Source organism: Ochotona princeps, chromosome 14, assembly GCF_030435755.1.
Source record: "Ochotona princeps isolate mOchPri1 chromosome 14, mOchPri1.hap1, whole genome shotgun sequence".
Classification (NCBI taxonomy): Eukaryota; Metazoa; Chordata; class Mammalia; order Lagomorpha; family Ochotonidae; genus Ochotona; species Ochotona princeps.
Window position 1 is genome coordinate 20,309,899 of NC_080845.1, and position 13,536 is coordinate 20,323,434.

At 49.5% G+C, this 13,536-nt stretch overlaps 1 protein-coding gene across 3 annotated transcripts in view; it reads left to right on the forward strand.

Moving 5' to 3' along the window:
- EPB41L4B (erythrocyte membrane protein band 4.1 like 4B) overlaps window positions 1-13,536 on the forward strand; it is a 133,573-nt gene that overhangs the window by 56,540 nt on the left and 63,497 nt on the right. For all 3 annotated transcript variants that reach the window (XM_058672385.1, XM_058672386.1, XM_058672384.1), the window contains exons 8-15: window positions 1,335-1,422; window positions 1,584-1,672; window positions 1,975-2,044; window positions 2,145-2,314; window positions 4,216-4,325; window positions 5,134-5,164; window positions 8,228-8,261; window positions 11,928-11,992. In XM_058672385.1, the coding sequence (XP_058528368.1) occupies window positions 1,335-1,422; window positions 1,584-1,672; window positions 1,975-2,044; window positions 2,145-2,314; window positions 4,216-4,325; window positions 5,134-5,164; window positions 8,228-8,261; window positions 11,928-11,992 (657 nt within the window). The remainder of the gene's footprint in view (window positions 1-1,334; window positions 1,423-1,583; window positions 1,673-1,974; window positions 2,045-2,144; window positions 2,315-4,215; window positions 4,326-5,133; window positions 5,165-8,227; window positions 8,262-11,927; window positions 11,993-13,536) is intronic.

Consider the following 13,536-nt stretch of genomic DNA (forward strand, 5'->3'; position numbering starts at 1 on the left):
GGACTGCTATCATCCTAATGGGTTTGTTTATGTTGTCATGCACGCACTTTTCTATGTCTCTCTTGCCTTCCAGCACAATGGCTCTGCTGGTGACTGTAAATCTGTGGCTCCCACTCTTCCTCTACTCTGGTCTGTGTTTCAGTCCTGTTTTTCCAAAGCCCACCAGTCATCTCCCTCAAGCAGCATGAACCAAACTGTACTCGGTTTGTGTCTCAGTGACAGAGCCTGGATCTGATCTACTTGGGCTGCCAGCGATGGAGTTCTGGGGTTGTAGGCCACCACTCTCCTGGTAGCATCCTAGGTGTGGGTAGTGAGGAAACACCACCCACACCCAGGTCTCTGTGACTCCATGACCTGAACCTTCTAGAGGAAACCTTTAGGAACCCAGATACAGCATACCTAATTTGAAATATCTAACATCTGAAATGCCCCAAAACTCGATCCTGCAAGTAGGAGGAAAAACCCACACCTAACCTCATATGATGCATGAAAGTAAAAATGCAGGAGCACTGAACACATTGTACACACAGTGACCTTCAGCCTGCGTATGCAAGGTATATAGCAAATGAAATGAGTTTTGTGTTTCATCTGGAGTTCCATCCCCAGGTTACTTTGTTATGCATATGCCGGGATTCCAAAATCCAAAATGCTTCCAATAAGGGATGCTCAACCTCATTAAGCACGTGCAGAGGCCATGTGGGCTTTCAGGAATTGTACTTAAGATGCCCGAGTCCACCATGCCATTCATTCTTCTGCTTTTCCCCTCCACTCTCCACGCAGGCAACATTCTCACTGTCACTGCTCACACTGCCTGACACTCACTGGTTTGCCAGAGAGTAACCTTTCCTCCCTCCCATCCCATCCCATCGTCTCAAGCCACAACCTGTTCCAAGTCACTCTTGAACCCTGGTACTTAGCATGGCAATTTCTGGTTGGCTTCTGATCCTGATAGGAGGCTTCTCTGACATTTTCTTAATAAGGTGACCTTAGTGCATTCTTGCAAAGATGGAAACGATATAGGATTGTGTGAGTACTACTGCCGCTACACACACATGCACATGCCCCCGCTGCCTATCCCTTCACATGTTGACATACATGGCCCTACACAGAAAGTACAGCCTCATTTCCTTAAGGGATCCTGTTATAGCTGCTGGTCTGTGGTTTTTGCCTTTTGTTACTACTATATTCTTGGAAATCTCTTTGTGGTAACCTCCACTGGCAGCCTTCTTTGCCATAAATGCTGTGTAACTTCCCTCCCATGGTATGGCCACACGTGTCAGGATTCTGTGGCCATCACGAGCTGCCGTTCACACATGTTCATTGCTTATTTCCAGGGGAAAGAGCCCTGCTCAGGCGGAACTCTCCTACCTGAACAAAGCGAAGTGGCTGGAAATGTACGGGGTAGACATGCACGTGGTCCGGGTAAGAGCTGCGCCCGATCAGGTCCCGTGGTGTCGCTGTGGCTGAGAACTGTGTGAACAGTGTGCCAGCCAAATGACTCACGGAGAGAAAAGTGTTTTTACATTGTGCTCTGTGACGCCCTGTTAGAACCCTCTACCGATTGTCACTTCGTTTGTTTGTAGGGAAGAGATGGCTGTGAATATTCTCTTGGACTGACCCCGACAGGCATATTAATCTTTGAAGGAGCTAACAAAATAGGCTTATTCTTTTGGTAATTTAGTTTTGTCTAATATTAAAACTGTCCTTTCCTATCTTGTGTTGGCATTCTCTGTCTGAATGATTCTTGATGGATATTTGCAACAGCGGGACTGCGTTCTGGAAGCACACCGTACTGTTGTCGTGGCGGGTGTGTGGCAGTGGCGCTGCAGCTTCTAAGCAGTCATGCTTTCTGTGAATGAATGCTTCCTTTTTCTCAGCCAGTCAAGGCTTTGAAACGTAGAAAGGGAACTGCTGTTGGATGTGTGCACGGCTTCACCACAGGCCATGCTTTTACAATGCTTTTTCTCTGCCCAGGCCCAAAATTACCAAAATGGATTTTAAAAAGAGCAAACTGACGCTGGTGGTGGTGGAGGACGATGACCAGGTAGGCCCCTTCCTGCTCCCACTTTGTGTCCTTGCCACGTACAATCTCACGCTGCAAGGCTGCAGACGTCCGGCCGAGCACCCTACCCCTCCTCCTGCAGGGCCGCGAGCAGGAGCACACATTCGTGTTCCGCCTGGACAGCGCCAGGACCTGCAAGCACCTCTGGAAGTGTGCAGTTGAGCACCACGCCTTCTTCCGGTTGCGAGTGCCAGGGAACAGCAAATCAACCAGATCTGACTTCATCAGGCTGGGCTCCCGCTTCAGGTTCAGGTAGGGGTCCCTCAGGGTGAGTCGCTTGAGCTCTTACGTCCTTCATATCCTCTTCATAGCCTCCATGGTCACGTGCAGCTAGTTAATAACAAAGTGGCTGCTGGCTCACATCGAGCCAGACCTATGCTGTCTGCAGTAGCAGCCGCTAGCCACAAGTGACCGTTTAAATGAATGTGTGCTTAATGCATTTTAAAAGGCAGTTCCCCAGCCGTGTATCGCGTGCTTGGCAGCCACATGAGGCCTGTGGCTAGGTATAGGGCAAAGCAGGGTGTAGCACTGTTCTGGAGAGTGCTGTAGGATGTCACTGTGCCACGACTCTTCATGTGCCTACCCTTATCCTCAGAGCTGCTTGTTAAGTAAGACAGGCCCTACAGCTGGTAGAGTTCACAAGCTGGCAGAAGTCACATGCAGCCAGTAAAAGGGAGAGTTGAGATGGGGTTCAAGTCTGGATGGTCTGGATCTTAAATAATATTACTTTTTAAAATATATATATATACTTGGCCCTTGAACCTTTTTACCCTAATTAACTAATTTTAAATATATATATATATATATATATATATATATATATATATATATATTCGAGTCATCAACTGCTGCCTACCCGAATGTGCTTTACCAGGATGCTGGAATCAGGACTGAAACCTAGGCATTCCAGTGTGGGGTATGAGCATAACCCGGCAGATAGGAGCTCTCTGTCTCTGCTTTGTCCATAAAAAAATTTTAATGAGCATTTGTGCCCTTATCTGAGACTTCTCTGGACCAAATCTAGAGATGTGTACTTATGCTTTAAGGACATGGGAGTGTACATTTTAATGCATAACTGGGCTTGGTGTTGGAGGGACATGTCCAGGTCTGAGTGGTGGCTAAAACCAGAAAGCTCATTAGTTTTGTAACCGTTACCTATATGTGACATGTCCCTGAACTGCACTTAAATTGCCAAGAGATTTACTTATTTCACATCTATCTACTATGCAAGGAAACAGCAGTGCAGCTCTGCCTAAAGCGTTGTTTTGTTTGAATGTACTTTTAACTACTCCAGGAAGGAAGAAAAAGACTGAGTCTTTTTTGACAAAGACTCAAGTTTCAGGGTTCTGGGGAGGGTGGAGATGTCAGACCTGCAGAGGTTGGCAAGACAGTCATGGCCTGCCATGTGCACACAAACTGGAGGGAAGGTAGGAGACAGGGCAGGAAGCTTGTCACCACAGGCTCTTTCCGCTTAGGAGGAAACTTCCCCTGGATTTGGCTCAAATCAGGTGTCCTCTCTGCTTGTCATGAAGAACGGTCAGAAGGAGGGAGAGTTTGGAGTTGAGGGAGGCCCGACGAGCCACTTAGAGCAATTGGTCCATCCTAAGCCTTGCAGTGACTGGAACGAACCAGCCGTGGGTAGGCCAGACCAAATCTACGCCCATTCTGGAGGTTTCAGCCAGCTGTCACACTGGATAAAACCCAAAAAGCCTCATGAAATAGCCCCGGGTGCCTTGGCACCATCAGGAAAGACGGGGTTTAGGTCAGCAGTCACTGATAGCCTCCTTTTAAAGGATGAGCTGCATGTCTCCGTGTTATGCTGCTTGAACGTGGTTTGCTGGGTTAATCAGCTTCTCTTAGTCAGATATTCCACATCCTTAGGCCAGCTTGTTCTGTGCGGTCAAGCGGTGGATACTGAAATGGCAGGGTTTGCTTCTTGGTGGAAATATCTGCCTCCGTAAACTAGCCTGCATTTGACGAAAGAAATTGTGTTTCCAAATGGAACATTAAACTCAGTACGTGTCTTAATCAAATGAGTTGAAGCCAAGTTGAAGAATGCCTTGGAGCGAAGTTCACTTTCCGGGCTGTATAATGTACCGAGATTCTGATATTGGTAGCTGGTAACATGTAATGAAATATCATTTGCTTCCCAGTGGCCGAACAGAATATCAAGCCACACACGGTGCCAGGTTACGCAGAAGCAGCACCTTCGAGAGGAAGCCCAGTAAACGCTATCCTTCCCGGAGACATTCCACGTTTAAAGGTGGTGTGCTTTTATTCTGTCTTGGATTTTGCCTCCTGCTGTCATCCATGGGTCCCCACGTAGCTGGCAAGGGCAATCTGAGCAGGGGCTTAAGATGCACAGGGGACTATCTGGGCAGGACTTGGGCCACCTCTACCTCCATCTTGTTCTTGCTGTTTCCCTGCTGCGGCCATTGGCTCCTCTCCCTTTCCCCAGTGTCCTCCCCACCTCCTTCACTTTTAGACCTGGGACCTTGGCAGAATCATCAGTGCACACCACCCTTGCCTGTAGCACATCCAGTGGCTTGGAACCCAGTCCCTTCATGCTTCATCTTGTAATTTCTAGTGGTGGTGTCAGGCTTATGCTTCCTGGCAGTCTGAAAGAGGAGATATGGAGCTTTTAGAAACTTGGCTCAGGGGGCTGGCAGTGTGGTACAGGTGATTAAGCCACCACATGTGACACCTGCATCCGATATCAGAGTGCCAAGTTAGAGTCCTGACTACCCCACCTGCAATCCAGCTCATTGCTGATGCTCCTGAGAAGGCAGCAGATGATGGTCTGTGTTCCTGAGCTATTGCCAGCCTGTGTGGGAGACCCAGCTTCAGCCTGGTCCAGACCTGGCTGTTGGCGGCTTTTGGGGGACTGAACCAGCGGATGAAAAATCACCCTGGTTTTCCCTGTTGCTTTATCGGTCTGCCTTCCAATAAAAATAAATCTTTTCAAAAAGAAAGCATTTGGCCCAGGTCCCCACAGCTGACGTAAGCATACCCACCACTTAGGGGGCCTGCAGCCCTGAGATGGCCTCTAACTGTCTGCTTTTTCTTCGCAGCCAGCAACCCGGTGATCGCTGCGCAGCTCTGGTACGTGCCCCAGGCCCTGGCGAGCAGCTCTCCCCTCTAATTGCCATGTTTATGTGCAATGTTGACTTTTCCCTTAATACAATGAAATCAGAGTGAGTCACCTGGTTATTTCTTCGCCCCTGCCTCCTCTTCCCTCTTCTCTTCTGCCTCCTGGCTTTTCCATCATCCTAGCTTTCAATAAGTACACAACAGAATGTTCCAAGACAGATTTTTTTCTGGAAAACACAGTTGCTTTGTGTGAGCTTCACCATGCTCTGTGGATTATTGTGGTGGGAGATAATGGTGATAGGTGTGTGTACTGCACGTGTGCTAACAGCAGGGTAAGTGGTGGTGGGAAGAGGAAGGCTGGGACCATCAGCAGGAGGAAGATGAGGGCAGGCACTGGACAGGATCAGAGATGTGTAGAACACAGCAGATAGTAAACACCTCTTCCCCAACACTCGTGGAAACCAGGGCTTTACTACCAAGATGAACAAGTGGCCAGCAGGAGAGGCAGTACTTTTCTGGGAAGAGCCAGAGTGAACCCACAGGCAACAGGTGCGTCTTTCACACCCATTTATCTCTGCCCTCATTTCCCAGGAGTGGACAAAAGGGAATGGCCAAATGTGGTGGTGTTCCAGGGAAGCCTTATTCACAGCCCTTCCTGAACACAGCTATTCTAGATCTTGCCTGCTCCTGTGCCCTAAAACATCCCCATCAGTTGGCCAGACAGAAACACCCTGTGTTAATTGGATCAGTTCCCAGGCATGTGTTTGTGCCACTCCCAAGGTGAGAACGGTCCTGCTGGACCACAGATCTCCCTGCTTCTTACTGGAACGTGCCAGGTGGACAGCTGTCATGTGTGCCTCATTCCCCATCTTACTCCAAATTCCAGCACCCACAGGGAAGCTGCCTCAGCAAAATTTGCCTCCTCGGCATCCCTGTGCACAGGTCTCTGGGCTGCTGTGAAGGGTGACCTGTGAGGTGGGCACAGCTTGACTGTACCATGTACTCTCAGGACATTTGGCAGGCAAGGCATGCCTTAGGTCGTGTTGCCAGTGCCCCAGTTGGTTAGGAAAGCCTCAGGGTCCCTCCTTCCCAGCACTAACTTTGTGCTAACCCAGCTCTGGGACGCTCCGCCCTTTTCTGAGCCTCCTGATTCTCATTTACAAACAAGGAGGTTGGGCAAGATGGGTGTTTTTCCAAATTTCTCACCTGGGACTCACACACTTTGCATACACACACACATGCACATACATGTCCAACTCGTAGGCAGAGCTACCCTGGCTGAAGCCAGGTGGGCAAAGAGAGGTGGTGCCTGTCCTCCCCAGGGCACTCCAAGGCACCTTCCAGGAAAGCAGGGTTCTAGAGAACACAGCTAGGGCCTGGGACCGTCCAGCTGGAGGCTCAGCCTCGCCTCTGCTGACAGTGCTGGCTGTGCCATTCTGCCTGGAGTTGCTGTTCTGCCTCTCTTCCATGCACTATCAGCAGCTAACAAAGGCCTGTTGCCCTGCTCTGGCCCTGAGGGGTGGCAGGAAGCTGCCATGTGCTAGCCTGGCTTGGCTGTGGGTTGGCAGGTTTGCCCTCTCTCTGCGCTGCCTGTGGCAAGTGGCCTGCTCAAAAGCAGTCATGCCCATCATCACAGCTTGGCAGGAGGTCTTGCCTTTCCTTGGCAGGGGCTTGTATTTCACAGCATTTCTTTCCTTTACTCTCTAAGGAGGTAATTGTTTGTTTTCCCCTAATAGCATTTTCCCCTTAGCATCTAGTGGAGATTATATATTGGGAACCAAAACAAACAAAAAAGCAAACAAAAACACCACCCAAAGTGGCAGGGGGTGGGGGAGGAGTCTGCAGTAAATAAACCCCTTAGGAACAGATGAGCTCCAGTGGCTGCTTGCAGCTGCTCAAATGCTCCTCAGAGCTTTGGGAGCTAGCCCGGGTGCGTGGGATTGCTCTGGGAGCCAAGGATGAAGCAGAGCTCTGGACATCATGGGACACTCAGCCAGCTGGTGGAGTCCAGACCGAGGTGCCCTGGCCCATTGCCGAGCTGTGTGCCCTTATGTGAAAAATAGGCACATGGAGGCATTTATACCCCAGGCAAGATTTGTAACAATGCACACGCCCTCTCCTTGCTACAGGAGGAATAAGCCTTCATTTCCAACACACCACCCTAGCAACCACGATTGCCCAATGATTGTACCTGTTTGTGGTTTTTCTCCCAGATAATGAGCTCTGCTTCAAGCATGTTGCATTTAACACGAACCCATCCCTACCTGTATAGAATTGTCTAGCATGTGTATTTTTGAGGACATGCTGAGCGTAATTAAGATTCCACGTAGGATCTCTGCACGTCTCCCAGATTTAGCAGCAAAAAGTTGGGGTTTGGGGCTGGACAGGTAGCAGGTTTCAGCCCTCTGGCTCTTCTGCTCAGCAGCTGGATCACCCTGAGCAGGTTTCCCAATTCTCAGTTGGGCGACTGCTCTGCTCTCTGAGATGAGGTGCTGACCTTATGGCCTTGGGGTATGGATTAAATAGTAACAGATGTGAAGTTCCCAGTGCACAGGCTGGAAGAATATGAGCATTCCAACACGGTGGGCAGGTCAGCTGCAGCGTCTCTGACAGCTAGGGGTTCGCGGGCAACTCCCTCCAGAGTGCCCTGTGGAAGATGACCCTCCCCCTGCCTCCCCAGCTGGGTGGAGCTCTAGTTGTCCCTGGAGCCTCTTGATGCTGCCCAGCCTGAAGCAAAACTGAGGTCTGTGTGGAAGGACCTCCTGTTTTTGGAGGGGGTGTTGGGGGTGCCCCAAAACAGAAAATGGTATTATTACTGCCAGTTGGAGTATTACCTCTATGTTAGCATCCGTGAGCTTGTTCGTGGTGAGTGACCATGCTGTTTGTGGTTTACTCAGTTAAGGGTTCATTTCTGGCATCAGTGACTGAAAAGAAATGGGATGTGAACATCCCTAATAGAGCTGGAAGGGCTTGGAGGGTAGTGATGCTTGTTAAGTAAATCAGGAACAATGCCACTTGAAAACCTAAGTTATGCTTTATCTTTCTCTCTCTCTCTCTCTCTTATTTATTTTTTAGCTCAAAAGCAAATCCTGATGTACATAATTACCAGGTAAGATGCTGCTTTTAAAGCTTTTCCTGAAGTTTCTGAATTTCCTAGAAGAAATAGCCACTGTGTTGATCATGAAATGGAAAAACTAGTCCCAGGGCCTGTTTTCTTGAGACAGCAGCAAGCAGAGACCGCTCCCCCCACACCCTTCCTCTGGGCGACCCCAATGCCTGCTCTCAGCCTCGTCGCCTGGCCAGTGTCAGGAGTGGCGCTAGTGCAGGGCAGCCTCGTGGTAGCATTCACGGGAGGCAGCTATTGGTTAAGGGCTGTCCTGAGCCTACTGACCATGACTCCATGAGAGGTGCCTCCAGAAAAGGCCATGTGGTCAGCTATGACTTCAGGGTACCCACTGGGGGTGTTGGTACTGAAGCTCCACGGAAAACACGGGCTTTCTTTCTTTGTAGTCCAGTACTGAACAAAATCATCTGAATAGTGGAGCCTTCTCCCTCTGGCCCTGGAAGAAGCTAGCCTCACCCCTCCCTGGTACTCATTTTTGAGCTCTTGGCAGTGACGCTGTGACACAGTGGAGCCCTGACACGCTGCTGAGAAAGTCCTTGCTTGGTAGCATGACAGCTGTGGACCACAGCCCAGGCTGCAGTGAGCAGGTCCGTCCTAAGCCACTGTGGGTGGCCGTCTCTGGCCATTCACAGCCTTCTACAACCTGGCTCCTACTTTCTGCGTTTATTTCTCACCATTTCTCATCACACACCATATGTTCAGCTTACAGAGAATTACATAATTGTTGGCCCAGGCTTTCTTCCCACCACTTCCTGGTCCATGCTCGTCTGCCTGGAATTCCTTTGCCTCTAATCTCTGCTCAAAACATCTTCCAAAGGCCAGCTCAGAAGCCACCACCTCCATGCTGCCTTCTTGGATCTTCTCTGGAAGCCACTGATTCCCAGTGGGTCTCAGCCTCACTCCTTGTTCACAGTGTCTGGCAGCCTTGGAAAAATGGCCAGGCCCCTAGATTAGGGATGTGATCTTTTGTGTTGTGGCATCTACATCTGATGACTTCTAACCTGGGGACCACTCCCTTGTCCTGAAGGGCTGAGACTGTCTGAGACATGCTGTTCTCCCAGCTTTCTGTGCCTGTCACCAGTCGGGCTTTGAATGTCGCTAAATAACGAAGAAGCTATTCCATACACCATTTCATTTCGGAGCCACCTTCTGGTTACGCACTTTCCTGATTAATATAGATATTAATTGCTTCAGCGGAGGCGAGAGTCCAATGTACATTAACTTTATGAGCTTTCCAAGGTATGTTTTCGAAGAATTCTGTAGCCACTGACTTTTCATTGCATGAAACCAATTTCCTAATGTGTAGAACCTAGAAATGACTTGCAGAAGTTGAAAGAACAACAAATAAAAAAGTGTTTTGAACTTGCTGGGAGAAATGTTCCCACTTTCTATTCTCCCCCACTCTCCTTGGATTCTTGGATCTTCTTATTCATAGGATTTGTTTTTAAATATTTATTTTTTACTTATTTATTCATTCATTCATTCATTCATTCATTCATTTGAAATGCAGCATTACAGCAAGCGAGAGAGAGAGAGATCTTGCATCCAATGGTTCACTTCCCAAATGGTCACAACAACCAGGGAGGGCTGTGCCAGGCCAAAGTCAGAAGCCCGGAGCTCCTTCTGGGTCTCCCATGTGGGTATAGGGGCCCAAGCACTTGAACCATTTTCTGCTGCATTCTCAAGCCATAAGCAGGCAGCTGACTCTCAAGTCAGTGCCCATGTGGGATGGTGTTGTCACATATGGCGGCTTTTAGCCACCATGCCACAGTGCCATGCCTCACAGAATGTATTTTGTGGTAGCATTTGCGGGTGGCTGGGGAGAAGAGAGTTGTTGGCTGACAGGTAATCAGAGAAATAAGGAAAATCCCAAGGGCAGCCCCTCTGGGAACCTTGCCGCTGAACTTTCTCACTGCCTTCTCGTTCTGAGTGGACATCAAGGGCCTTATTGAAATCAGAGCCACAGACATTGGTCTTGGAGATGCTATTCCCTCAGTGTCTTTGGCCATCATGGGTCCTTTGCCCCTGACTGGTCTTAGTGCTGCTTTGTCATCACCATGAAGAGGAGATGGACTGGGAAGAGGGCTTCCTAAGAAGGAGGCTGCTTTACATGGCAGCGGGAAGGGCTACATGTGTTCCTACGACTCCAGGCAGAGCGGGGTCCACCAGCTGCCAGGGATGGGTTGCCATGCACTTGCCATGAGGACAGAGGAAGGTGTGGGGTAGCTCGTCATTGTTTGGGGGTCTCCCTAGGATTGCAGGAAATGTGGCTCCCCTTTGGTTTTGTCATCTCAACAAGCAAAAATGGACACATGGATTTCCAGTTGTCCCCTATGGGAGAGCCATATGGATTAACATTAAACTACTCCCCGACACCTAGAAGCTTGCATGAACTAGCCAGAGGTAGCCGAGGAGGGTGCTGGCGCCACCTTTTTCCGAGTGGATGGGTGAGAGTCCCACCTCTCTGGTGGGTCTGATTTGGTTGTGTCAGGACATAGGGTCTCAGTTCTAACTCATTCGCCATGAGCCAAACACCTGCAGCAGCTTGGCTTCGGGTGGGTCGTCTGCACTCTGGGAGTTCCCATTCCCCCTAGAAATCTGAAGAAATGGCCTCAGAGGCATCCAAAGCCCCTGTGAGCACCCAGAGATTGAGATCCTAAGGTGTTCTGCAGCCTCCTTTTTGCCCCTTTTTGTCCTCCATGGGGCTGTAGACTGCTGCTGCCCAGCTGCTCTGGAGGAAGAGAGAAAGAGGCTGGCCCCCAGAATGTAGACAAGGCAGGAAGGACTGTGCAGGCCTGCAACAAGTAGATCAGAGGAATTGCTGAGCATTTTCTGTTCCGGAAAGCAGTCTCCTGCTGATAAACCAAAGCAGCAGGGGAACAAGAAGGGGAGGACAAATAATTAAAAGATGAATGGTGGCCAGGCTGTCTGCAGGGCCTCCTGTGCCCCATATAAAGTTGAGCCGGAGAAGCCCAGGGCTGCTGGCAGTGCCCGGGAACACTGCCCTCTGCAGGACGCAGGTGGCTAGGCAAGCAGCCTCCTGGCCTTGGTGGCCATGTCCACTTCACACTGGCTCCTCTGCCCACAACTTTTCTTCCATCCCCTGCTCCCCACTCCTGTTTTATCAGCACAGTGAATGCTCTGGCTGCCCTTTTCCTTGTTTTAGATTGCATTTGAGAAAACAGTTTTGATTGCTTACATCCAAGAGAAAGGCCCTGCTTCCTCAGTGTGCTATCCCCACCTCATCTGTGTCTTAGTTGTCACCATTGTCTGGGCTGTCGTCATTTCAGCAGAGATGGAATCTGTTAGTGAAGAGAGGAATCACTGCCCACTGCCCCTGTCCCGGCAACCCCTTCCTTGGGGAGCATTAGTGTTGCCTGGCAGGGAACTTCCCAAGCTGCCTTTCTTCAGAGGGTAGCTTTCCAGCTCCTTCCTGGGTGCTCAAGAGCTGGCTTCCATCCCCCCTCACCCTGCACCCTTCCTTTCCCCGGGCCTTTGTTGGTGGGGGAAGCGCGATCGTCCTGGGAAGGAGGACTTGGCTGTAATCCTTCTGGGCTCCCAGCCCCCTCAGTCCTTGTGTGGGAGGAAGTGAATGAAGCCCATTGAAACCCAAAGATCAGCCAGTAATACAGTTTGGTGTTCTATTTCTAGCCTCAGTACCATCCTAACCTGCACCCCAGCCAGCCACGATGGCACCCACACTCCCCAAATGTCAGGTAAGTGCCGGAGCTCTGCATGCACAGCTTCTGCTACCCCTTGAAATCAGAATCCAGATCGCACCGTATAAGGAGCATTCTAGAAGGGCACAGGGTGATGGTGGTGGTAGTGACTGCGGCAAGGGATAAGAAGGATCGACTATGCCAAGGATGCCAGCCACAAGCTTACCGGCCTGGTCTCGTTAAGTTGGAGCTTTATGAAATAAACCCAAAATGCTTGCTTTTCTCAATGATCATTTTAATCTCAGATATACTTGGCTTGATTTTGTATGAGACATGACTTTACATTTCTGAGTAACAGTTTTTCAGTCCTAAGAATTGATTCACTTGAAATGTGGACAGAGCTTGGGGATTATTGGTTTTGCTTTTTGGTTTTTGTTTTGTTTTGTTTTGGGTTTTTTTGTTTTGTTTTGTTTTGTTTTGTTTTTAAGGATTTTTTTTTTTTTTTGCTATTGTTCTGTTCAGGAATACAGTCAGGGTTTACTTTTTGTGGCCATGACTCTGCTTTTCCCCCAACCCAGAGTCAGTAAGCTGTTTCGGGAAAGGGTCATAGTTAATGTTTGCCTCTTTGTGGTCACTGTGACAACTGCTGCCCATGCCACTGCAGCACATCAGCAAGATGGCGTGGCTGTGCTCTAGCAGGCCAGTGGCCTTGGCCAGAGGGCAGTGGTTCTCACCTCCTTCCAAGGGCGACGGGCATCAGCTGTGCTGGTTTCATGCTTCAGCTGGAAAGCTTTTGCACTGCAAACATGCCTGCAAGGTCTGGCTTGTAGATCAGTCTTAACGAGCGTTTCTGAGCCCAGCTCTTCCAGAACTAGAGTGGGTCAGTCCAGTTTGCATGAAGGTGAGGGGGCCAGTGTGGCGCCTGGAAAAAGTACAGAGAATGGGGTGATGAAAGTTGAGCAAGTCTTAAAGGAAAGTTTACTGAGAGTCTTGTAACACAGCGATGCCGATTTATTATGAACCCGTGGTATGCAGGTAACTTCTTGAGGCTGATTAAATTAATAGAGTCAGAGTTGTGGATCCCAGTGGCAGTTTATTTTCCAGACATAAGAAGCAGGAGAGGTTTCTGGGATTGCTGTTTTTATTAACAGGGCTCTTAGAAAAGTGTGTGCTCAGTCCTGCTCATGTCTTCTCAGTGGCTTCTGTCTAACGCGTGACCTGGCTCGGCCCCACACCACGGTGGTTCCGAGGATAGCCGTGGCCAGGGCGCCTCTGCGTGGCCCTCACTGCCACCAGCCGCAGCATCACCCAGGAGCCCGATGCAGACTCTCAGCCTTGCCCGCGCCCTCCTGCCCAGTTACTGGGCTGGGACCCATCAGTCTATAATACATACATGAGAGCTTTAAAAAGTTCATGGAATGTGGAATTAAAATATACTTTTGTTTTGGTGCAAAATATTTTTGAAATCAGCCTTAGGAGAGGGATCTCCCAGAAGCTCTTGGGAAAAGCATATGATTAAAAAAAAAATGCATGGATTTCAGAATTTTTGTGCCAAAATGCACTTGTCATTTTAATTCCTTCACCAACATTTTAGCTCTCTA